This window comes from Dermacentor variabilis, chromosome 4 (genome assembly GCF_050947875.1).
Source record: "Dermacentor variabilis isolate Ectoservices chromosome 4, ASM5094787v1, whole genome shotgun sequence".
NCBI lineage: Eukaryota > Metazoa > Arthropoda > Arachnida > Ixodida > Ixodidae > Dermacentor > Dermacentor variabilis.
Window position 1 is genome coordinate 204081163 of NC_134571.1, and position 26288 is coordinate 204107450.

At 47.9% G+C, this 26288-nt stretch overlaps 1 protein-coding gene across 2 annotated transcripts in view; it reads right to left on the reverse strand.

The window, feature by feature from the left end:
- LOC142580062 (transient receptor potential cation channel subfamily M member-like 2) overlaps window positions 1–26288 on the reverse strand; it is a 240765-nt gene that overhangs the window by 151349 nt on the left and 63128 nt on the right. Inside the window, exon 1 of one of the 2 annotated variants that reach the window (XM_075690828.1) lies at window positions 6572–6701. The exons of the other annotated variant lie outside the window; for it this stretch is intronic. Within the exon in view, the coding sequence (XP_075546943.1) occupies window positions 6572–6670 (99 nt within the window). The 5' untranslated portion in view covers window positions 6671–6701. Of the gene's footprint in view, window positions 1–6571; window positions 6702–26288 lie in introns of those variants that run through there. 2 annotated transcript variants of the gene reach the window in all.

The following is a 26288-nucleotide window of genomic DNA, read 5'->3' on the forward strand; positions in this document are numbered from 1 at the left end:
CACATTCGACGTGGTGCAAAGGTCCAAACGAGTTTCTTGCGTCGTCGTTCCACGCATGTGACACGCATGTCATGGCAGGTACGACATGAATCACATGACATGCCTGCCGTGTGATGACATCAATGCCACGAATGAGATACATGTCATGACATCACATAATGTCGTGTTATGAATGACATGGCATGACATAAATGACATGCATGTCATGGTATAAATGGCATGATGTCATCATGGTGGTTCCCTTTGATGTCATCATGGTGGTTCCCGTCCGTCCGTCCGTCCGTCCGTCCGTCCGTCCGTCCGTCCGTCCGTCCGTCCGTCCGTCCGTCCGTCCGTCCGTCCGTCCGTCCGTCCGTCCGTCCGTCCGTCCGTCCGTCCGTCCGTCCGTCCGTCCGTCCGTCCGTCCGTCCGTCCGTCCGTCCGTCCGTCCGTCCGTCCGTCCGTCCGTCCGTCCGTCCGTCCGTCCGTCCGTCCGTCCGTCCGTCCGTCCGTCCGTCCGTCCGTCCGTCTGTCTGTCTGTCTGTCTGTCCGTCCGTCCGTCCGTCCGTCCGTCCGTCTGTCTGTCTGTCTGTCTGTCTGTCTGTCTGTCTGTCTGTCTGTCTGTCTGTCTGTCTGTCTGTCTGTCTGTCTGTCTGTCTGTCTGTCTGTCTGTCTGTCTGTCTGTCTGTCTGTCTGTCTGTCTGTCTGTCTGTCTGTCTGTCTGTCTGTCTGTCTGTCTGTCTGTCTGTCTGTCTGTCTGTCTGTCTGTCTGTCTGTCTGTCTGTCTGTCTGTCTGTCTGTCTGTCTGTCTGTCTGTCTGTCTGTCTGTCTGTCTGTCTGTCTGTCTGTCTGTCTGTCTGTCTGTCTGTCTGTCTGTCTGTCTGTCTGTCTGTCTGTCTGTCTGTCTGTCTGTCTGTCTGTCTGTCTGTCTGTCTGTCTGTCTGTCTGTCTGTCTGTCTGTCTGTCTGTCTGTCTGTCTGTCTGTCTGTCTGTCTGTCTGTCTGTCTGTCTGTCTGTCTGTCTGTCTGTCTGTCTGTCTGTCTGTCTGTCTGTCTGTCTGTCTGTCTGTCTGTCTGTCTGTCTGTCTGTCTGTCTGTCTGTCTGTCTGTCTGTCTGTCTGTCTGTCTGTCTGTCTGTCTGTCTGTCTGTCTGTCTGTCTGTCTGTCTGTCTGTCTGTCTGTCTGTCTGTCTGTCTGTGTTGAAATCGTACGCGGGCATACGGCCGCAGCAACAGTCGCGCCCTTCGACATCTGGTGAGAGCCAAGACCTTGCAGCACGTTCTATGCAAACAGACGCGTCTAGCGAAATCCTCCGCCCTATAATAATACGACAGACGAGGGAGCGGAAGTACGGCGACCTAAGATAGCACGAGTGCGATGAGAGCGGGCAGACGAGATAAACAAGGCATGCATGCATGCATGCAAAAGGGGTTTCGCTTCGGCAGCAGCTTTGAACTAGGAAAATGTTTTGCAGACATAATGTACATTTTTCGAACGTATGTAAAGCGTGGCTTTCGTGAAGCGGTAATTAAATACCACAAAACAGTTGGTATTCTCAAATGGGCTTTGCGGCACAGCGATTGCGTGCCTGCCTGGCAAATCAGCTAGCCGCGTAGATCACACGACCGCGGATTATGCTGTCTCAGAAATCGGCGCACGTTTCATCACGCATCAGCCGAGTTCGCGAGCGCAGCATCTCCAGGACCGACCGAGCAGACGCGTCAAGCCACGCGGGAAGCAGGGCGTAGCAGGCGTCGCTTTAATGAAGGAATTGTGCACCCGAAGTTCGCGCATTCACTGCCGCGACGATGCTTAGGTACCGCTTGTTGTCAGACTCCGTAATTCCGCATAGAACAGAGCCGCAGCCACCGGGGGTAGGGGCTACACGCAGGCCGATTCGTTGTACGAGTACTGTCCTGTGTCTGAGCTGTCCGGCAGAACAGCCGCAGCAGCAACGGTCAGCAGGGTCCGCGAGGGTTCGTCCTGAGCAGCTCTGCGCCGTCTGCAACGCGTACGTTCGCGCGAGCTAGTTGTACCGCCGCACCCTGCGGTGCCAGGGGCGCGGCAACCATGACCTTTCTGGTGTTTAACGCGCAGACACTTCAAAGGGCATGCGCGGAAAGCAGCGGTTGTGAAACACCTTGCGCTACGTATATGGGTGCCACAATTTTTTCTGCAACAAACAGACAACCTTTACGAAAACCGCTGTAAACTCTGCCGAGTATGTTTGTCCAGTTTCTATTGCAATCAACCTACCTTTTTGTTGAAATGAAATTCAATTCGATGCATATATTGCGCCGGCAACGGGCGTTTCTTAAGTGAAGCTAAAGTGATAAACAACACTTAAATGAAGGAAATTACAGACAGATATGGCGAGTTCTCGCGTACGGAAGTTCTGTATGACATCAACTGCAGTACGAGGGCGCTGCCGAGGCTTTCGTTTCCTTTTGTTTTTGTTTTTCTAGTATTTCGACTCAGCAATAGATGCATAGCACGGTAGGGATCTTATTTTCATCTGCTGCCGCGGTAAATGAATGCACGGACCGGAAGCAATTATCAAAGTCTGAGGTTGCGCAATGTTTTATAGGAGATCGATAGAGTTGGAGGTGGAAGCATTAGTACAAATCCCATGGAGAGTAAGCCTACTGGTCAGCGCCAGGATTGCAAGGGATCGTTAGGGTGGCTGTCATCTGAGCCGACAAAAGAAAACGGCACAGAGGACGGGGGCAAAGCGTGCGCGTAGAAGAGAGAGGACTTTGTTGTCTTTTTTGAAATACAGTACAAACAAAATGATATCAAAACAAGGTTGTGCTACACGCCGCATGCAAACTTTGTAGGATTGAATTTTTTGGAACAGTATTGTATAAAATATGGCACATTTTGAAATCATCGTGGTATTGCAAATTATTTATTCCTAAGGCATAACAAGAGTCTGCGGACAAGCGAGAAAAACCTATAAAGAAGTAGGACGTTCTTGAGGGCTACCTGGTTCATACTTGAAGGGAGGTTAAAACTCTGCGAAAAAACAAGGACAATCGAAAGGAACACACAGATTACTAGTCATACTTCACCTGTCCGCACAGGATAACCTTGATGATGCCACTAATTTCATTCTACAAATATTTGAATCCGCTTCTGGAGGTCTCACCTTCACCCATGAGTTGGCCAGTGATAACTGCCTACAGTTCCTGGACCTAAAACTTCATTTCGCCACTAAACATATCTGTTGGCCTCGCCGAGCCCCGCTGCCCTTTTGAAAGCGCGTTCCAGGCTTGTTAAGCGCGCTGTCATCCCCTTATCCTATAAGACCACCCTGGAAAAATCCTGCGAACATAAAATAGAAACTAATTTCAATCAGCAAGTGCAACGCTTGCTTTCGGCTGGATACCCGGGAAATTTAATCACCAACGCGCGTGACAGTCTCTTCCAGAGACTAGAAGGTTGGAAAGAACAGAAAGATACTTTCAACAAAAATGAACTGCAGGGGATGCCCTAAATTCATCGCGTTTCACACATTTAAAATGTGGCCAGCCGTTACGGGGTCAAGGTCGTCTACTCGGCTCTACGTAAACTCGGCAGAATGTGCCCTTTGGTGACGCAAAAAGAAATAATAATACTAAGCGTAGGCCTCCGTGCACAACGAAGCACGATAAGCAGTACATTGAGTGTATTTGTGAGGTTGTTTATCTAACTCCCATCACTTGTGGCAGGTTCTGCATCGGACAAACGGGTGTACGTGTTTCAACGAAAGGGCACGTGAACATAACTGGAATGTAAAGAATAACGCACGAGGCACCTTAGCCCAACATTGCAAAGGATGTAAAGGTAAAGGCGAGGGTAAGCAAACGACTCCTTGCAAACCGATCTTGGAAAACACGACGTTTTTGTTCAGATCGGGAGACCAGACAGAAAGGGGGACTGTGGAAGCATTTCACATTGTAAACTCTAGCAACAAGTGTGTCAGCATGCCGTCTGTTTCACTTTTACACGAAGAAATTGCTCTTTATTTTTTTTTGGGGGGGGGGGGGGGGAGGGGAGCCACTTGTATATAAAAGAAAGGTAGCCTTTACGCGCGGTTTGTTTGGTTCTTTTCCATGGATGTAATCACTCGCAAGTTCAGGCTGAGCTTCATCATATATTACCGTGTTTTATTACTCTTCCCTCATGCCGTTCTCACAAGCTTTCAGGCTCTTAAAAATAAAAAAAATAAAAGAAGTGCGCTGGTGGTGTGTTTCAGTATCAGTTTATTATTCGTTCAATATACGTAGTTGGTTGTTAATAGTATACAAGGCGAGGGTCCCAAAGTCAAACGACTGCAGCGGTGCGTTCCTTTCGATTGTCCTCGTTTTTTCGCGCAGTTCTAACCTATATATAAAGAAGTCTATAGACGGCAAGATACACGATGTTGCACTCCTGCCCAAATGCGCATGAACATTCAATGCACCCATTATGCTTGTCGCTTTTGAGCTTATATTTAAGAAAGAAATGAAAGCGAAAGGGTTGACGGTTCTGTTTCGCAACTTCGGATAACGCAACGTTGAAAACTGTAAGGAATTAGAAATGAATGCACCTGCGACAAGACCGACGTCTCCTATACGACTGAATGCAGGGCAGTCCATTTGCGATGCAGCTGATAATGCGCATACCTAGGGAGAAAAGAATAACGGGCAAATGCCCGTCAGTCGTGCCGGTGTGGGGGTCGAACTGGCACCGTAAGGAAAGAAAGTGGCTGTGCCAGTGAAAAATCGGTCACCTTACAGTTAGTACAAGGTCCTAAATCCAGCGTAATTTCACGGAAGTGGCCACCCTGCCATTCAGCAGCCCCATCCAACGCGCAAAACAAAGACATTCCTCTCTGTTTCGTGCCAAAGTGACATTGACTGCAGGCTACGCACAGCAGCGTTTTCTACGCCACGACCTCGTCGGTGATGAACGACAGTGCACAGATAGCGCAAACAAGTGCCACAGTTAGTCATCAGCACGTAGATCCGCATACTTTATCGCCTCGATTACATCCCGTCACACTGGCAGGCTGCAGATTTCGCTCTCCCGGCGGAATTGTCCGCCTCCCGATTATCGGAAGACATACTCTGTATATTGTTCCTGGGGAGCTTTCCTTTCTTCTTCTTTTTTTTTCTTGCGTTCTCTCCTTTTGTGGGCGTGTTAAAATCGTTGCTCTGAGCTCTCTCCCTGCAATCTTCCACCACTGTTCACTGCTCGATGGAGAAAATGCTTACCGTCTTATACCAGTTCGGTTCCGAAAAAAGAAAAACAAACAGTTAAAATATTGACGGACGAGATCGTGTTTGCTATTGGCTCTGAGATACGCCATGACAATATACATCACAATGACATTTGGCGCTGAAACGTATCGTTGGGTCAAATACGGGAGCAGTACGCTGAGAGTCGCTCAGTTGCAGCTGCCAATGTTTCAAATGCATCCGCAGAGTATGAGAAAACGTAAGTGCCGCGAAATAACAAAAAGAGCCTAAAACTATAAGGATGCATACAGGAATCAAGGGTTACCAAGCATTGTCACACAGGTGTATGAGGCAAGAGAAACGCAATGTCAACGTTGTATTGTAGCAAAACATTGGCTTTAGCTAACTTCGCGAGGCAGCCGAACTCACATAATTATAAAGAGCAACAAAACAATGAAAATAACGTTCTTTAGGACATGTTTACTCTTCATTTTTTAGCCAATTTTCGTTCACAGCTTATGGAGTTCCGTGTCATACCGCGTTACTCCAAATGAGGTGTCTCATACGAGCATGCAGTTATTCGCCGCATTTTCATCATATTTCATGTTCACCCCGCGCACGTAAATGATGGCGTTAAATCAGATGAATGCACCCCTGCCCACCAAAGTTTTAAGAGCACAGAAGCAGCGGCATTTTTTTTTTTTCATCGCATTAAAGACACACTCCGGCTGGATGAAAAGCTGCAGTGTACAGCACTTCCCCGTGGGAGCATCGCACCGCACTCATGACGTGGAGGGTGATCGCCTAATCCACCAGGATACGCTACTTTTTCGCGAATTCCGAGCTTTAAAAACGTTTGTGGTAGAATTTTCATCGCACCAATTTTTTTCATCGCACCAAGCCGATCTTAAGAACGCCGAGGATCCAAAAGAAAGAAAGTCACGGAAGTGATATAGGCACGAACGGTTGCTCAGAAACACGGGTGACTGAATGCCCTCTGGTAACGTGGGTGGGAATAAAGGCGACGACGAGAAACGCTACAGAAAGGATGAGACGGGACAAAGCGTCGAGCCGGTCGTCCCTTACCCGTCCCTTCGCACTGCTGCTCGCTTGCAACCCTATCAAAAAAATCTTATACGCGTATGTATGACAGACGTGCCGTATATCGCCGCCTGCGTGTATTTGTGTCTTCTCATGTCCGTGTTCCTGCTCGAACAACAACCAATCCTTACGATCCAATAATCTCGTACGAACACACGTATTTCGCGTATGTGTCCTCGCGTGGCCTTACGAGAGAACACGACGTACACATGTGGCAAATGCGCGATCCCTCAATTGGGAAAGCGAGCCGAAGAATCCGCGTGCGGCGTCGGTCCGGCGAAAAAAACTCACGGCCTTGACGCGGAAGCCGGCGTGGTGGTAGGCGACGCTGGTGAGACGGCGCAGTGCTCGAAGCACCGGGAACGCGGTGTCCGCCTGGTGCGCGTCCATGTGGCCGTCTGCTCTTGCGCCCAACGGTGCGCCTGATACGCGTTTACGAGTACGGTGCTAATGAAAGGAAGCCGAGAGCAGCGGAGTTAGGAGATAAGGCGGTGGCACGCAGGTGGACGCAATCGCGGACGGGAAGGAGAAGGGGGCGCCGCTTTCGTCACTACGGGCCCTGTTCGCTTTGTTAACACATCTCAAATGTCGCCGACGTTTGGCTCCAAGAGGCGCGCGGCGCATCTCTCTGCACGAGATCCGTGCCCCGTGGGAAAAGGGTGCCGATCTCATCCCGTGTCACGTAAGCATAACTGGCACAGGCTACACAATATCCAATTTAAACAAGCGACTACGGTCGAATCTTATTTTGAATGAGTCAGAAAGACTATAGTGTCATTCCTTTCCTGGAAGCTTTTACGAAAGAAATGCAATAACTTTCGACTACTTCTACGAGCCTAAGGAAGCATTTTCAAAAAAGCAACCTCACGCTTGACAGCTTAACGGGACACTCAAAATAAAATATCGAACTAAGCTGGACTGGGACATTAGGCTTCTGTTATAACGAATTTGCCATTCGTAACGAAAAGCAAGTTTTGAGAAGCGAGAAAATGACTAGAATGGGAAATCTAAATGGCGCCACCTACTGTGCGCTACGGTACCTCTCATATGCATACCTGCTAGCACTCCCGATTTGCCCGGAAGATTCCCCAATTCCCACCAAGTTTCCCGATTGTGCGGGCACGCCCATAAACTACCACAGCCCCCCCCCCCCCCACCTCGGACAAGAACATTACCAAGGAAAACCAAGACGTTCAGCACAGCAGCCACGTCGTAATTGCCGTTATGCGCCACGCAGCTAGCCGAAGTAAGATTTAAATCTATGCCATTGATGCGCAGGCAGTGCAGGCCTAATGCAGTTCACTTCAAATCGAGATACATTGAGGAGTGCGCACGAGGCAAAGGCTGCATAATGACCGCTTTCCTTGCGTTAGTTTCCCCATCATACGGCTGTGTTATTGAAGAGTATTACGAGTGGAAAAGGGCCAATGTAACAGGGCACAGTAAGTGTTCCTTAATTACACACGCGCGCATGCGCTGTCTCCGGTCACAGTAGCACCAAGACGTCTAATAACTGTACTGGCAACCATTCGGAAGTGCTGCTTTACGTCGCTGTGGCGCAGGGAAAAAAACCTATTTTTTTAGAGCGCAGCTCTTGGCCGTCCGTTCTTGCGGCGAGCGTCGGCGTTGGTCTCGGCGTAACCGAGCGAACAAGCACAACAGCGAATGATGAAAGAGCGAGCGCGGAGCAGCAGATGAAAAAAAAGACGCCAGCCGCGAACGGCGGACACCAATGAGAGCGGCCCCTTCAGTGACGTCATCATCATCATCAGCGTATTTTATGCCCACTGCAGGACGAAGGCCTCTCCCCGCGATCTACAATTACCCCTGTCCTGCGCCAGCCGATTCCAACTAGCACCCGCAAATTTCCTAATTTCGTCGCAGTCTTCTGTCGTCCTCTACTGCACTTCCCTTCTCTTGCTACCCATCCTGTCCCCCTAATGGTCCAATGGTTATCTACTCTACGCATTACGTGACCTGCCCAGCGCTATTTTTTTTCTTCATGTCAATTAGACTGTCGTCTATACTCGTTGCTCTCTGATCCGAACCGCTCTCTTTCTGTCTCTTAAAGTTGTATGCCTAGCATTCTTCATTCCATCGCTCTTTCCGCAGTTCTTCACTTGTTCTCAAGCTTCTATGTCAGTCTCCAAGTCTCTGCCCATGCATATGTTATCAGTGACATGCGCGCGGGAAACTGGTTTTATGCGGACCCGCCCAACCGCTCGATGCGTACTCGTATCTGGTCTCAGCCGGACCGCTAGTGTCGTACTACCGTCTGCTCGCATAAGCTCTCGCTCGCGCTTGTTTGGTTTGCTTGGTTTGGGTCCTGTTCGCGCTTGTTTAAATTGTCACGGTTTGCGATTGTATTTTAATATGATTGTATGCGCGATGCGAATTGTGCAGTACTTTCTGGAAACCAAGCGGCACAACGATTGCACTGGAACCTTAAAATTAAATTATGTCGTTTTACGTGCCAAAACCACGATCTTATTATGAGGCACGTCGTAGTGGGGGCTGCGAAAATTTGGACCACCTGAGCTTCTTTAACGTGCACCTAAATCTAAGTACACGAGCGTTTTCGCATTTCGCCCCCACTGGAATGCGGCCGCCATGGCTGGGATTCGATCCCGCGACCCCGTGCTTAGCAGCCCAACACCATAGCCACTAAGCAACCACGGCGGGTTCACTGGAACCTTCGACGAGTCATGTATAAAAGCCGGCGCGCTTGACCCACATATAGGATTATCGACGATCGCCGACTCTGCTACATGTCTCTCTCAAGCTCAATATATCGCGAAATGAAAACACGCATAGAGCTGCGCTCAAACTTCGTACTAGGGAGTATCGTAATCGCGCCTGAATTTTCTTCATTATTCTCTCTGCGTCACCGCAGACGAGACAGTTAACGGCCACCGCTCAGCTTCAAAACTGTGCCTGACGCACCCGCCCTCGCTGCCAGCATCAAGCGGTATAATTGCGTGACCGCGCATATTCGAGCGGCTAACTTGCCTGCCACTCAGACGCTGTCGACGCTTGAAGACTGTGACGCGGCAGCTGCCTCGAGAGGCTCCACCTTGGAAGACGGCCAGAACGGGGAGCGACGGCCGGTTCACACGCCAGCGCGCAGACTGGCTATTCCTTCCGTTAATTCTAGCTCGCCCTGCGGCATGTGCGGGTGTCTAAACGAAAGCATGGCGACCCCCTTCGCGTTAAGATATACAGAACCGTTGGCTTACAGAACTTATTGACTATAGGCAGGGCCAGGCAAAGGCACTTTGCTCGCCGTATCATGATACGATACAATATGCTCCGGCAATAAGCAATTACGATACAGATACGAAATATTTCCGCAAGTATTATATCCGGTACGACACTTTCCATTTGTATCGTAAGACACTTCGATACATTCGTAAATTTCTTATTGTAGATATGTGTATACGTCATTTAATATAGCAGCAAATGCATATGCACAAAAATGTCTGCTTGGAAATCTCTTAACTCCGACCAACTTTATTTCTATGAATGAAATTTCTGTTAGTATCTTAAAATTTTGTCTTTACTGCCCAAAACATAGCATTTTAAATACGTAAGCATTTCTATGTCTACCCAACGTGAAAACCTGTCCGTCGTGACGTAAGACGAATCCCTATAAAGAAAACAATGTATAAAGCATTAATAATTGTTTCTATGAAGGCTTTGTTGAAATATTTGGTTGTGGTGGAATAAAAGCCACCTCTAGAACCACATGTAAAGCCGACTTGGTGCGTTGTAGACGTCAGGAAAATTCCGACTTCGCGAAAATTTAATGCCAAACACGCCACATCCCCGCTGCGTTTCGGTGGTAGCGGGATGCGCCTTCCGTTCGGGCAAGCAACGGCGCAGCAAGATGGATTGTACTACGGTGAGTAACCAACGTGCCCAAACCGATTCCCTTCCTTTGGTTCACCGACCACAATGCCGCCGATCTACGAGGGCTCGTGCGCTGCGCGTCGCGCAACACAGACAGATAAGCAGTCGATGACTCGGACAAGGAGTGATCAGGGGTTATTTATATAGGTCTCATCACGGCTGACAGTGGTTCGACGCGGATGGATGAGATGCTAAAGAGCGATAAGGGCTGATAATTGCCGGATCAACTCGATTGTTAATAAGCACTGATAACGGTTGATAAGGGTTAGCTCAAGTCGGATAAGGTTAATAAAGACTGATAAGGGTTAATATTGATCATGATTAAGAAGCTTCCTACTTATACTGGTAAGATAAAGTTTCATAACGGTGATAATGACAACATGCTGCACGGAGATGAGCAAGCGGCACAATGCTTACGCATATATACTCAGACAACTCTCAGAGGAGTACCTGCGTGAATTTTTTTCATTCCGAAACAATTTATTTGGGTTGCTTTATCTGTTTAACATGAAAGGTCCTTATGGAAACTTCGATAACGGAACTATAGCGGCTTCAGGATTTGCGCGTAAGACGCTGCACGCATTGGCCTGCGCAGCACAGTACGGTGGCAGCGAGCAAGTGTCATGGCATCGACGTAACTAAAGACAAAAAAAAAAAAGCAAAAAGTTGGCTGCGCGCAAATGTTCACGCGCTTGTTTTTGTCGGGACAGCGCGAGCGCCCCCACGTGACTCTGCTCCACCAACAGGAACGCGCCGACCTCATCGCCTGCCCTCGCTGGAAGGCTCTGGCGGAAACACAAAATAATGTCACTGCCTGTAGTTTAACTCAGGTGGCTTAGTGGCAATTGACAGTATCAGCTTGAGAAGCGGAGTTCAGCCAACGTTTATAGTTTGGCGCGGCAATCTTCCGATAGCGAGTATCTTGTACGTTAAGATACACAATACATTCTTTCATGTATCGGAAATACAGATACTGATAAACGCCTTGCCAGGCGTATCATGATAGAGATACAAGAGGCCCAAAGCGTATCTAAGAGAGTATCTAAGATTCCCGTATCTTCGGTACTGCCCATCGCTGCCTATAGGCGAACGCCACAACTGTCAGTTCCGTAACTCCGTAGGATTGCACATATTTGAATATTCTCTCGTGCAGCTCTCGTTAAATGACATGCCATAATGTATGGTGAACACGCCTTGGAGATGCAGTAGCACAACACCTTGGGCAGCGCATAGTTTGCGTGTTGGACCTCTAAGATTCAGAGAGGCAAAAGTACGCTGTCTGCCTGTTCGGCGAGTCTCTTAAGTGCGTGGTGTCATCGCCTCAAGCTCTGATTTGAAGCGGTTTACGATGCCTCAGGGCAGGAAGAATTCCCCGCCAGTCTATGGGGTTCCTAAACGTTTTGTCGCCCTGCGTGACCTTAGTGACGTAGTGTCATAGCGGTGGCGACATCTCACGGGTGCGTACCGCCTCACCGCCGTATATAATAAGTCAAACGAGTGCTGAAATCACGTTTTTCGGCCTAAAGCGAAACACTAGACGTCGAACAACTAAATAATTCGCTGTATCCACGAAAACGCGAATGAGTGGCAACGATAATACGTGACGTCCAATATTACGCGCCTTAGGCGATCATCTAGCGGTACAATTAAGCATTCCGAGATTCATCGGCCGCCATATTTTTCTATGCAACTAAAATAATTGACAACTGTTCTTTTATGCGCCTACAAAAAGATAGACATCTTAATTTCAGAATATAAAGCTCTATTTTATGCGGAACTTGACACCACATACGTCTCGACCTGGAGAGTATGACGTCAGCTAGAGGTGTCTCGGTACACTGTGTTAGCAGAGAACGGCTGCCAGATAAAGCAAACGCTACACAGTGGTGTAAAAGAGGCCTACGACCGGATGACTGTAGAACTACAATAGCAAAAACTGACACGACGTGTCAAGCATCAAACGACTGAGAGACGCGCATGGCGTCAAGCGCCAGTATAGCTGCCTGGGAATTTCGAAAACGCTTAAAGGGGCCCTGAAACACTTCTTTATCGAAGTCGAGAATGCATTTGAAGGTAAATTAGACTCTTTCAGAAATATATTGCCGCAAAAAGTTCTTCAGTGCGTTCAGGAGAAGCGGAGTTTTTCGCAATCAAGCATAGAGCTCGCGGTGCTTCCCCTTATAAAAATGATCACTGAAGTAATGTTGTGTTTATATTGACTTTATGTTGCCTTTTATGAAATATCTGTTGAAGCTCAATTGAACATGACCCATTATTTTTGTCAGGGTCCGCTTCTTCAATGTTTTGCACTGCGAACGCTACGGCGGAGTGGGATGTACCCTAATGTGGCCGTTTGGGCGTGCTGGCAGGACCTGACTGAAAAAAAAAAGCCTTAAGCGCACAACCAGTCGAGGGCGATGACAAGAAGACGGGAGGGAGACACACGTGCGCCAGCAACACGCGAGCGCATAGCGCTGCGCCTACTGAACGTCACCGTGGTGCGCAGTTCAAATTTGACTTTGGGTGTCCAGGTAGACGCCACGATTTTGGCGCCTACGACGCGCCAAACGTACAGTTAGTGTATATAGCTTTGGTAGCGTACACAGTAACTCTGGCGAAACGTAGCCACAACGCGGTTGTCCTGGGCGAGCCGCAGTGAGCTCGGCCAGCGGACTCGTCGCGGCACCCTGCGGCGGCCGCGGTATCTACGCCACGTGGCCGACCGCAGCTACGTGCAACACTCCACATTACTGAACTGAGCACGCGAGGCTCCAGCGCCAATTCAACGCGAACTATATTGGATTGCCTGCACAGAAAAAGCTCATCGAACGCAATAATATGACTGATAAAAAATCGGGCCCCTCGGTTAACCCCCTTTTTTCTCGCAATATAATTAAGTATGAGAAGGAGTAGGATGAGGAGGAAGGAAAGGTAGGCGGGTCAACCAGACGCACTTCTGGTTTGCTACCCTACACAGGGGAAGGGGGTTCATGGGAAGAAAAAAAGGAGAGGGAAGGAAGATGGTACTATCAGTGTGAATACGTGCGGCTGTCTATAACTTCACGCCTACAATCGGTCACTGAGGACAGTCGGTTTCATGAAACGTAGCAGCCCCCCCCTCCCCCCCCCCCCCGTCGCTTTGTAAGCTAACCCTGCGACGCGTGGGGCCATGGTCCGAGAATCTTGGCGTCTGAAAATGGTCTGCTATCTAACCGGTTTAGCACCATACGAAGAACGTCGCGTTCGACCTCATGGAGCTTCCAAAATCGCAACACGTGCTCGATCGTCTCTTCACATTTGCACGAGTCACAAATCGGTGTATCGGACACTCCGATAAGGAATGAGTAGGCTTTCGTCAAGTATGAGCACGCTTCTGCATGCTCCCTGACCTGACAACAATTGTTTCGCGAGCGTAAATAGCGCATTAAAAAACGAACCAGGCACTTGCTGCGATGAGTGAAATCAAATGCTCCCTGTACGATGGGAACTAATTGCCCGTTTTCACATTTGCGAAGCTACTGCTTTCCCGCATAGCGCGGGCGTGACTATGGCGACTAATGACGCCAACAAAACTGCGTGGTAATTTTATTTGCGTGGTCTCACTTAAAAAAATAAGGAGCCAGGCACATACTTTGCAGATTTCGGGTTTTCTTCTTTACTCTCACTCCTAGTGCCAGAAATAGTTGAAGTTTAACACAATTCTCAAGAACTGTCAGAGAAATTATTGCTTACTTACGTCCATTCAAAAACTAGAGGACGCTTAAGCTTCGCCTTCAAGAGTGGAACGCGACAGCGTTCCCGTCAACCCACCAAGGGGTGTAAGACAATGCACTACGGCGCAGCGATCACTTACGACGCGCCCCGCATCGGACTTTGCACCCGCCAATCACGCGGTGAGCGTCGAGCAACGCAGCGTTCGGCGCGGCAACGAAACGTGCGCCTGAGCAAGCGGAACGAACCAAAGAACTCGGTGTCTCGGAGGGGGAAACGATGTACGCCAGCCAAACATCGTGATCGGCACGGGCAGAGAGATAGACAGATAGTGATCTAAAGAAAGGAAGGACGCTTGATTTGCAACCCGTGAGGGAGCACGGCGAAGCGTCGTCAGGGGAGAGTCCGGGCCGCGACGCGCCTCGCACCGGTCCCCGCACAGCCCCAATGCGCGCGTGGCGTGCCAGCTGTCGGGGCAGCGCCGTACATTGAGAGGAGGGGGTCTTCTGTGTTTGCCGCAAGATGGCTCTGCGTGTGCGGAAAGCGCAGAAGAAATGTAGCGGAAACGCACTTCGCTACTCGTGCAACTGCGACTTCTGTAAGTTGCATGTTCATAATTACCGATATACACCGCAGTATAACTTTCTGCGGCTCGTTTCTAAGGCAACACCGTATTCACTAGAGGCGCTTTTGTACCGTTTTGAAGCATCGAACTCGTGACTGAGTGGTAGCGTCTCCGTCTCATACTCCGGAGACTCTGGTTCGATTCCCACCCAGCCCATCTTGCAAGTTGTTTTTTATTCATGAAGTGCCTCCCGGGATTTATCGCTCACGGCCAACGCCGCCGATGACATCAGCTTTTCTGCGACACGAGCTCCTTGACGCTGTCGCCTTGAAACACAAGCGACCAGGCTATAACTTGATGCACCACGATATAACTTCTTGAAATTACGCTGTCTTCAAACCTAATGTTAAAACATGAAACCACCGAAAGTGAGCATTGTTCTAGCTGTAACAAAACAGTTAAGCAATGTAGTGACCCGCCGTATTGCCACCTCCGAGAAGCGTCATGCACGAGGCCTGCACTGCAGCCGGACTCCTCCGTAGCGTTTCCCTCTGCACACGCTCCGCCATCGAGCAACATCACCGTGAAGTGTACACTCAGACAACATTGTCTCAATATTGTCGCATTGTAGAGAAGGTGAAGAAAAATTCGCCTACGATTACGGTAATGCGAATTTTGAGCGCAGCCGTTTAGGTGTTTTGAAGTCGCGATATATTGTGGCAACGAATTTGATTCTTAACGACAGGGTCATAGACGTCATAGAGACGTGAATGGACAGTACTAGAGTCAAAGGCGCTCGTACAAACCAGACGCTCTCAGAGAGCACAAAAGTGCTTCCATTGCCTTCTGAGCCGATGAGCGGTGGAAGCGGGGTCCTATAGTATTGTCTATAACATTCGAGAAACTTTCGACAAAGAAAGGAGCATCCTGCGCAAGGCGATGACGTTTGTCAGCTGGTGGAAGACGGCCACCGGAAAACATAATTATATTCTAGGGCTTTACGTGACCGAAACCCCGATTTGATTATGAGGCACGCCGTAGTGGGTATTCCGGAAATTTAGACCACCTGGAGAACTTTAACGTGTCCCCAATGCCCGGAACCCGGGCGCTTTTGCATTTCGCTCCCATCGAAACACAGCAGCCGCGGCCGGGATTTGATTCCGCGGCCTGGTGCTTAGCAGGGCAACACCATCAGGATGTCTACCAAGTTGACATTTCCAAATTCCCTGAGTTTTCCAGGTTTTCCCTGAGTGCCTTTGCCAAATTCCCTGATCAACACAGAACTTTGTTTTATGTCAAGAGGCGGGTTGACACCACCTAGCACGATGGTGTCACTGTCTAGTAAGCATGTTAAAAAATTTTAAAAAATTACTTAATCCAGCTTGAATAGTAAGGGGTAGTGTTTATTTTATTCAAAAAGAAAACAGAAGGGAGGAGTTAGTAAAATGCACAGCGAAAAAAATATATATTGGAAAAAATGCGTAAAACTCATAGTGAGACATTCCCAAATACGAATAAAGACGAGATGCATAGAGAAGCTAATATTTTCCAAGATGAGCTATTTGTATCAATTTTATCCCAAGGTGCCGGAGATTCCATATGAAGGCAAGGCGGGCGAATGCCTCTTAATTTTATAGTGACCCATTGTAAATACATAGTAACTAATATTCATTAATTGTACAGTGAGTCGTGCTATGTTTCATCAATAAATATATTGAATCGCCCGCTCAAATTACTTGCAAAGATTAATTATTGGGCCCAAGCATTACATCAAGGGAAGAAATAATCTTTTGCGATTACTATCGAAGTCCCCCACTTCGTTTTCATGAAGGCATTACCTTCTTTCAAGGCACGTCAAAGAGGGCGATGCCTTCGTGAAAGCGGTCGTTTGAAGCGATACATTTCACTGAGAAGTGGAATGGTTGTACCTTAAGGAAGCCGAATGTGCAATGTACTCACAGCCTAATGTTCACTGTCTATTCCTTGTGACCACTACACAGTAATGGCAAAAAATAAGTTGCGTTCGCAAATGTTATGCCGTGACTGAAGGGGATATTACGAGATTCGCAGTTTGTTTCTCCAGTGTTCTTGATGAGCTAAACAAGGCGTCCTTATTTCTAGGGGAAATTAGGGGCATGGTATGGATAAGGTGTAGGCAATGCTCCAAATGGCTGGGTTAAATGCGCGTTTTCAACTAGAATAGGTATGCAAGTGGTCTACAGCCTTATCAGTCTGTTTTACGAGCGCTGTAAGACTTAGACTGCTGCGCGTGCATAATTACAATAACAACTGAGATAAAATTGTGCAAACATAAGGGGAACAATACGCCAAGTTTATATGCGATGGTACATGCATGTCGATCAAATACAGCATCAAAAATTTTGAACAAGTGTTCGAAATTATCACGCAACTGCTACTGTCCCAATGTAGTTTAAGATACTTTATACTTTGAAGGAACAGACAGTATTGCAAGTGGAATGTGTCACATAGTTTTAATATTTCTGGGTTATCGAGAAGCGTTACGAATAATCATTGAACCCTCATTTTTTGTTCTTTGTCATGCGTGATATATTAGTTTCTGTTGGTGTCCTCACTGAACTAATGAAGGCAGCTTCGTTAGGTTTGGTGACTGTAAGGACAAATTAATGGGTGATGTGGAGGTGAAGTTCAAAGTAGATGGCTTTCGTAAAAATTATGTATGCGAGCACTCCAGCGTGCTTGAGCGTGTCTAATGAGAGCGGAAGAATTGAGCCCGGTGCTCTGGCAGCACTATAAAAGCCGCCAAGACGAAATTTAGTGAAAAGTGGTGGTGCCCAATGGAAAGTTCTTGTGTGAAATGGTTGGATCAAATACAGCCTTTGTAAAAATTTTCTTATTCAAGCAATAGAGCGTGTGATATAGCCGCTATTAACTGTGCTTCCCGGTGTCTCGACATAGCTGTAGCTTACAACAGGTTCATATTTTGTGGAAACTGCAATGTGTGACAAAATTTTTACGTTTCTGGTCCGGTTAAACGCGTAAATAATAATGAGCCGTCGTTTTTATTTCCTTATTTTCATGCGTCATGACGCCTTCCGTCCTTGTTTCAGCGATGTCCTCCATGAACTAAACAATACATTTTGTTTATATTTGGAGAAAATAAAGGGCGCGTTATCACCAATATGTAGGCAAACTTCAAAGATAAGGAACTAATTATGGCATTTTTAGTATATTACGCATGTAAGCTATTCGGAGCTTTATGAATGTGTTTTGCGAACAAAATTTATCCCATTGCCCTAGAATAACTGTGAACTCCGCAGACATCAAATCTGGTGGAAATTGAGTGTGTGCGAAGGAGGGGGGGGAGGCGTTATAAAGCGCTAAAGCATAGCACCCCCCCCCCCCCTCAGCAGTTGTGGTGGCGGGTTTTAGCAGCTTCGCTGGACGTCCACTGTCGCAGGGCTGGGATGGCGAGTCCATTTTTTTTTGTGTGTGTGAATATTGCAAGTAACACACTTTACCAGAGCTTTCTACTCTCATGATAACTTACACTGGTGTTCTCAACTTATTACTAACAATTGATACTACAAAAAGTTCTGGAGCTGACGGAGTGCCAAACAAATTTTTACAGCGATACTCTGAATGGAACGCCCGGTACTTGACAGTTATATTTAACAAGTCTCTCGAGATGTTGACAGTTCCTCGTGTTTGGAAACAAGCTAACATTATTCCCGTCTTCAAATCTGGCAGCAAACAGCTAATCAATAACTACAGGCCTATATTGTTGCTGCCCACGTGTTGCAAACTTCTCGAGCACATCATTCAATATTTAACGGCAAATAACTTTCTGTCTCCACAGCAGCATGGTTTTCGAGCAGGATTTTCTACAACAAAGCAGTTATTAGAATTCACACATGACATAGTCACATCACTAGATAACCGCGGTCAGCTTGATGCCGTCTTTATCGACTACTCAAAAGCATTTGACACGACATAAAAAATTGCTTCTAAAACTTGCTGCAATTTTTCCTGGTAATAAACTAATTGACTGGATATCCGATTACCTGCACCTCCGATTCCAATCCCTCACTTTTAATTACAAAACCTCTTCTATAGCTCAGGTCATGTCAGGGGTGCCGCAGGGCTCAGTTCTCGGGCCACTCCTATTCATCATATATGTTAACGACATTATTGAAGTAGCCAGAAATACACAAGTGAAAATACGTCTTTATGCAGATGATTGCGGGATCTATTCTAACATTCGTACTCTTCGTGATCAGGAAGTGCTTAACAACGTATTTTCATCCTTTTCAGCCTGGAGTTACACATGGCAGATGAGCATTAACTTCAGCAAAACTGTGGCGATGACTTTTACTAACAAGAAACAGCCCCTAAAATTCACGTAGAGCACTCAAGGGTACAGTATTAACGAAGTTAACGAGTTAAAATACCTTGGACTTACTTTCACAACTAACCTTAGTTGGCATAATCACATCAATATAGTCTGCTCTAAAGCGATGCGAAAACCAGGGTGCCTAAAACGAACTTTAAAACACGGCGCTGAAGAGTGCAAGCTTACGGCTTTTAAATCACTAATTAGACATGTTTTAAAGTATGCTTCTGCAGTGTGGTCGCCTTATCGCATAAAGGATATTTCCAAATTAGAATCGATTCAGAAAAAAGCTGTTAGATTTATTTATGGCCGTTACGACCGTATGTTTTCACCGTCATCCCACGCACACGCTTTATCACTGGACCCATTGTCGTTTCGTGGCACGTGTGACCGCCTAATCCTGTTGCACAAAATCGTACACGGATCGACTAACATTGAAGTGCCTATCTCGCTAACCACACCTATACTGCGCGAATAAACCGACGTACTCACCCATTAAACATAGATCCCTTCGTTCCAAAAATAGATTGCTACCAGTTTTCTTTTTTTTCACACACTGTTGAATTATGGAATAACTTAGATGGTTATCTGCGTTCATAGCTGACTAATCAATTTCAGAAAGAACTGCCTAACCATGTTGGTTGACATGTTGTGTTCATAAGTTATGTAACCCACCTCTGCTATGTCTCTAAATGAGATAGCAGTATTTGTAAATAAAATAAATAAATAAAACTTATGTTTATTGTGCGTCGTCGCCTATAACCTCGGCAGTACTATTACATGAACTAGCGATACATTTGTGTTGTAGACTTAAACAGCAAGTACAATACTTTGTTGAATTATTTAAATTCTTTGTAGCAAATGTGCCTTTTTATGTACGCTATACTGCTGCTACTGGGTGAGATCCGAAACCACTGTGGGTGCACTCGTTGCCTTTTGCCCCTGTATCATCGAGATGTTATATAGTTGCAAGCGATAAATGTAAATTCAGCTCATTTTTCTGGCCCCGTGGTTCACCATGTGTAAATGATAAATAGGTCCCTGTCGGTTAAATATACTTATATATATATATATATATATATATATATGTGTGTGTGTGTGTGTGTGGAGAGAAAGAGCGAAAGGTTTGACCTCCTGCGGTTTGCCCCCCCCCCCCCCACACACACACACGCACTCTAGAAATAGTTGGTACGCCACTGCATGTCTTTTACTGCCGCAGCACATCAGAAAAAGCTCTGAAGACCTGCCAGTACACTTATTTCGCCAAATCGATGCTCATCCTGTGACAGGAGGCAGCGGATGCCACGCGTGTTCAATTAAGGAATACATACTGTGTCCCGTGACAATTGCCCCTTCCCACGCTTGTTGAGCTTCACCACAATAATTTGCGCACGCTTCAGCGCGCAATATTTCTGTAGTGAGGCGAAGCTGACTTTTGGCAACCGGCATTATGCAACGCGTCGTGCTTTCCGAGCTTCGAAGCCAATCGCGAGGACCATAAAGGCGGAGTCGGTGCCATTGCTGACAGCGGCGAATTCTTTCAATGAGAAACACGGCACAAAACGGCAAGAAGCTTAATAGCGAACGCAGAAGCAGCTAGGCCTAGCGTCTGCGGTGGTGGCTACGGCTGCCAGCGGATCTGCGTGCGAGAGCGCCGGTTCGAGTAGCGACGAGGTATTCAAAACGGCGGCATTGGTGGTGGTTTTATTAAAGGGATACGGACACAAAATCTGAACATTTTACGATAATACAGAAAATGAGTCCTCAGTGTGCGAGTACACCGAAAACAAGTAGTCACTTCGCTCATTTTTCAGCGGATGGCTTTATTTTTGGCGTTTTTGTGAGCGCGCGCAACGCCGCCCGGCCCAAGCGAGTTGGAAGGCGTGACGTCACGACACCCCCCGTCGGATAGCCAGCCGGCCGGCCACGGTCATTCGAGGTGCGCCGCCGCCGCAATCGCGAGCGTGGATTCGGGTTCTGGTGCCTCCACCAGCGATGAGTACACGTCTGCAGATGAGGACCGTTCCAACTTAGCAAGAAATATAATCGCTTACGGTTACGAGCCTTCCGCGTCAAGCGGCAAAGAGCAGGCGGCCTTGAACGTGCCGGTCAGGCAGTCCGGGCCAGCAAAATGTTAATTTCTTTTTCTAGTAAACTTGAAGCGCAGCAGCAGCAGTTCCTAAAATTATGTTACGTAGGATGCAAAATGCCTAGTTTCGTGACCCGCGTTGAGGCAGGAAGGGAGCTATTACGGCTGAATCGTAGGTAGCGCAGCTCGTCGCTTTGTGCTTACCTACGCTGTCGGCTTTCGATCGCTGCACACTTCGCTTTTACGCGACGAGGCACGGCATGTGTAGAATTTTCCAGCCGTTTCATAGCCCTGTGTTTACGGCTACTTTCACATTCATGCCATTAGAAGCCATTTACTGGTTGAACTCGTTGAGATGGGCGGCTGCGCTAGGGACCCGTCGACCAGATCACTTAGCTACATCGATTCTGTGGCCATAGACAAAGGAAAGTCTTTAGCTGTGACATTTAATAGGGAAATGCTGCGCGAACAACCAAGTCATGAAACCCGACGCATGATTATGCAGAGACCTATGAAAATCCGTAATTTCTTGCTTGAGGTTGAAAAGCAACGTGTGAAACGGCAATGTAGATAAATGCGCTGCGCATTTTAGATTACTACACATGTATGCTGTTGTCTGGCGTTCATTCACTGGCTGTGTTTTGTATATTTGATCAATTAAAAGAGCGCTCGTATGCTGTCGTTCAATATTAGACGCAGCGAGAGTGCACACAACATGACTATTTTGTTTTGTGATAAACACATGCATCCGCAGGGTAAACAATTTCTGTCACAAGCCGAGAATATCTGTTCTTGCACAGCCAATGAAAGGGTAATTTCCCTTCTTTCACCAGGCACTCCTGCGGTCACCGCTGCGGCTACATGCATACAGAAAGAGAGAGGGTCTGTTGCAAGAACAACGAAAGTTGGCGAACACAGCTAACAGTTACGAATGCGTTACTAAGCACCCGCTCTTTGAATTGTATTGCCGCAACAGGAGCCTTTTGAGCGGCATGCCAAGGCTTTTGAGCACAGCCGGGCTAGCCCGGTCGCATAAGCATTCGGACCTGCCATGACGGCAAAAAGTCCGGAAAATCGGATGGCGAAGGGTTCTTGCATCCGAAATTTCAGACGTTATTATACATACGCGGTGTGGGGTACGTGGTGGTGCCGCGAAGCCGTCCGAATTATCGGGCGTCCGGAAAGTCGGTCGTTGACTAAACACTGGTAACTCCTCCTACTCGAGCCAGCTTTACCGCGACTTTCTTTCCCTTTCAATAAAATTACAGCTAATTTTCCCTGATAGAAGCGCAAATTCCCTGAGTTTTCCCTGACTTTTTCCAGACTATTGAAAATCCCTGAGAATTCTCGGTTTTCCCGGTTGGTAGACACCCTGGGACCATGCATAGCCTCTAAGCCACCACGGCGGGTGCCGGAAAACATAAATAAACAGAGATGGTAATCTATACATCAGTGAACAAAAATACATATTTTGCATTTGGGTCCTGCGTGGTAAGCTGCTCAGAATATTGGTGTTGCGTTGTGCCAGATCGCCAGCCTAAAGGGCAATAGTCTCTTGAACACGACGCGTCATCGCTTTTTATTCACACGACATCGCCCACCCGCCATGTGCATAATTTGCGTCTTCCAAGAATGCATTCTTGGAAGAATGTATTCACAAAGAAACCGTAACGCCAACCGTCAGTGAGCGCACGTGCGCGCAGGCGAGAGATACTTTTTGCCATAGGCGGGGAAGTTCGCCTGGCAAAAGGCTTCGCATGTCACTGCAGGTTTAACACACAAGAGATCAAGCGCTGAGTGAAAAGATCGCACACACATCCACTCGAACAAAAACTTGGAAAGGAGTAGCAATGAGCACCTTGAAATCAACAAGGCGGTAAGTGCAGCGTTATGGTCATGTAAAGAAACATAACGTTATCCATATATCGCTGTCCCGTTTTGGCTGCACCGCAGAAATGGATAACAATTTCGTTGCTGACGGTGCTTTCCCGGCTTAAGTACACACGCCCCATACGCGACGCTTTTCGGAGGTGGCGATATACGGTGTGTTACTACATTGCTTAACTGCTAATCTCATTAGCGTATATAGACGGTAATCTTGCGGAATGGTTTCCGCCGGAATTTTTTTGATTGAGATGCCGGCTGGTTCAACGCTCTCCGGAAAGCTTCACGCTCGGCGTCGTACTGGGGACAGACACGTAGGATGTGTTCAATCGTTTCTATGGTTCCACAAGGGTGTCACGTGGGCGCGAACCACTACAGGGGCAGCGGAGGTGGCTTCCAGAGCTTTTCTTGCCGACCCTTCCGGGTTTGGCATGACTGCTACCGTCTCCCGGGTCGGTCAGTATGGCGGCGGACGAAAGGGCTATGTAACCCTTGCATGGGCTGACCGACATTGTAGTGCAAGTAGGCGGACGTGCGTATTGTGAAAAACAAAGAAAACTCCTACTTTAAAATGTGAACATGTAACGACAACTCATGGGTGTATATGAAGCACACCAACCTGTTAACAGAATAGCGCGCTGTATTTAACGGGTTCATTGATTTACTTGAATAGCTTTGATTCAGCCATTCGGTATGTTTTAGTGGGCGTGTACCCCTTATTGGCCAATTCCCCAAAATGTGTATGTGCCAATGCGCCATAAGAGGTGACACGAGACGACATAAATATTGCATGCGAACAAAGCCATCACCTTTGTGCCGGATGAACGTAAAAAACATTGCCTGAGATTACGCGCTGTATAGAAAGAAAGTAGTAAACAAAATCGCACAAATCGCCAGTAGTTGTAAAACATTTAATTAGAGAGAAAAAAGGGAAGGAAGGACAGGGAGGTTAGCCAGTGTAAGTACCGGCTGGCTACCCTGTGCTGGGGAAAGGGGTAAGGGAATAAAACGTTAAAGAAGAAAGAAAAAAAAATGAGAAAATTCACACATTAACGCGACGCTACGCGCTACAACTTTCAAAGTCGGTCGCACAATTCACCAGAACTTGATGAGAGCACTTAAGGCCTTGAGTGTCGAGACCCGTCTGGACCAGTGTCCCATAGAACTTTTTCCTCTGTCGAGGGGCGATGGTCCTGTTTTTCCGAGCGCGGTCGCGAGCACTTTTCTTGGCACGTTGTAACAGGGACACTCACAGATGAAGTGTTCGATGGTCTCCTCGCAGCCACAGTTGTCGCAAACAGGGCTATCGGCCATTCCAATGCAGAAGGAATAGGCGTTCGTGAACGCCAAGCCGAACCAGAGCTTTGACCAGAGGCGGCACAGAAATGCTGCTTCCGCTCGTGGTATCCGTGGAGGAAGACAGAGTCGCAGACGCGGATGTAATGTGTGGAGACGCGCGTTGATGAATTCACTCGCGTTCCACAGAGTCTGTGGAACAGAGTCGCACGCTCGCGTGCGACGGAACGAAGCCTGGCCGCTGCACCTGTTCTCGGGAGTGGCGTTGGTATAATATGGGCACAGTCGTGGGCCGATCGGGCAGCGTCATCCGCACTGTGATTTCCCGAAATTCCGCAGTGACCCGGTATCCACTGGTAGAAGGCATTTAATTAGCCGCTTCACTGAAGCTTTGCTTCACATAGATTCCGATACGTGAGTTCGATCTGCATATTTTCGTTTACAACCTGAGGTGCGGGACCACTGCAGTTACGACCTCTAAATGTTGAAAGTGCACGCCCAGGGCTACGACTCTACCGAGCTTGGCGATCCGACGACACTGGTGGTGCTTACATCACGACGGATGTAGACGTGCGTGGACCGCGGAAACATACCTTCGCTGGAGACAGCCATGTGCGAACTGCAGAAGACGCCGTGCAGGGAGGGTTTCTAAGCAAACGTAAGAGGATCTGGGAAGACCGCATTCGGAACGCGCTGGGTGCGCATGTTTTAAAATAAACGCGCTACGGAGGCCTTAGTTTACCCTCAACATACATCTCCTCTCGTCAGCAGCCTACCATAGCCGGCTTTCGCAACAGGAGTCGTCACTGGAGAAATGGGCTCCAAATTTCACTTCCCCTTTTCTTCTAGTGTTAAGCTTTCGTTCGCCAACGAAACAAGCGTTGACCAAGCGACTGCAGCCCCCCCCTCTCCCCCATTGCTGCGAAGCTGCGGCAAGACTATCAAGCAGAAAAATCGGCAGCTGAGAAAGAACTGAGTCAAAGCTCACCATACCTATATTTCCGCGAAACAAAAAGGTTACTACGCTGATTTCTTAAAATTACAAGTGCGTTTTTGTTAAAACTCCTGGTTGTATTCGAAACCATTTGAACATTTGCGAACGTCTGCTTTTCTCCTGTAAGTCATACGTATTTGATGTTTTTTTCATTTAATAAGTCAGCTTCTAATTAGCGTGCGTTAATATTACTTGTTCTATTTCCCCTCTTCTCGACTTCCTGTACACTTCTGCCATTTTTAAGATTCTGCTCATGCCCCGCAGTTGACAAACGCCGTGACTTTAGGAGCAAGCAAGCTTCTGCCTCGGCAGGATTGGCTGCTCTCATAAACTGCACAGGACAAGAACAATCGCCCGCACCCACTGGCTCCCGACTTGAAGATCTGCCATGCACCTGGGCTACCAGGATGTGAAGAAACTGTGTCGTGCAGGGTGCGGCTTGGTGTCGCGTTTAACAACTCATACTATATTGCATGGGTTGACAACCCTACCTCTGGCGTAGACCTGCAGCTGTGATAAAACAATCGCACGTGTCCTGAAAATCTGTTCGCGTTTTAGTAGCGAAAGGCAGATGCCGTACGACACTGGTGTGTGGCACTGCTGGTCACTGTCGGAACAAAGGCTATTAGACAGCCGCAATGGACTCATGCGCTATTAGTAAGTCAGACCGCTAGTTGGCTTCATGCCGTCTACGGTTGTGCGCCATCTAGTGGGACTGCCGAGAAATCCGCGCGTGGTCTACAGACGAGAAGCGTGGCGAGCCGCTGCTTGCGAACGCTGAGAATCGCTAGATGATTCAGTGACCCAAGTTGGTGCGAGGCTCATTGAAGAGCGGCACACACACAGTGCATTTGTGGCTCAGCCTGCGAAAACGCCCGGTTGCTGTCCTTGAGGAACCCTCGTGACGAGGGCTCGACCGCGCTAAGCATGTGAGAAATTTAAGGTATCTTCTTCGTGACTGCAGAGCGGCACATTACCAGTGGCGCGTACCCAGTTGCTCAAGTTGGCGCCAAAGACGCTCATTGAAGAGCGGTGCACACCTGCTGGCACAAACCCAGCAACCCAAGTTGGCATCAAGGATATTTTCCCTGACGGCCAGCACAGACCGAGCGGCACATGCACAGTGCTGCAAGTCGGCGTCGAAGATTTTCTCCGAACCAGTCCCGCATCTACAGTGACCCATGTCGG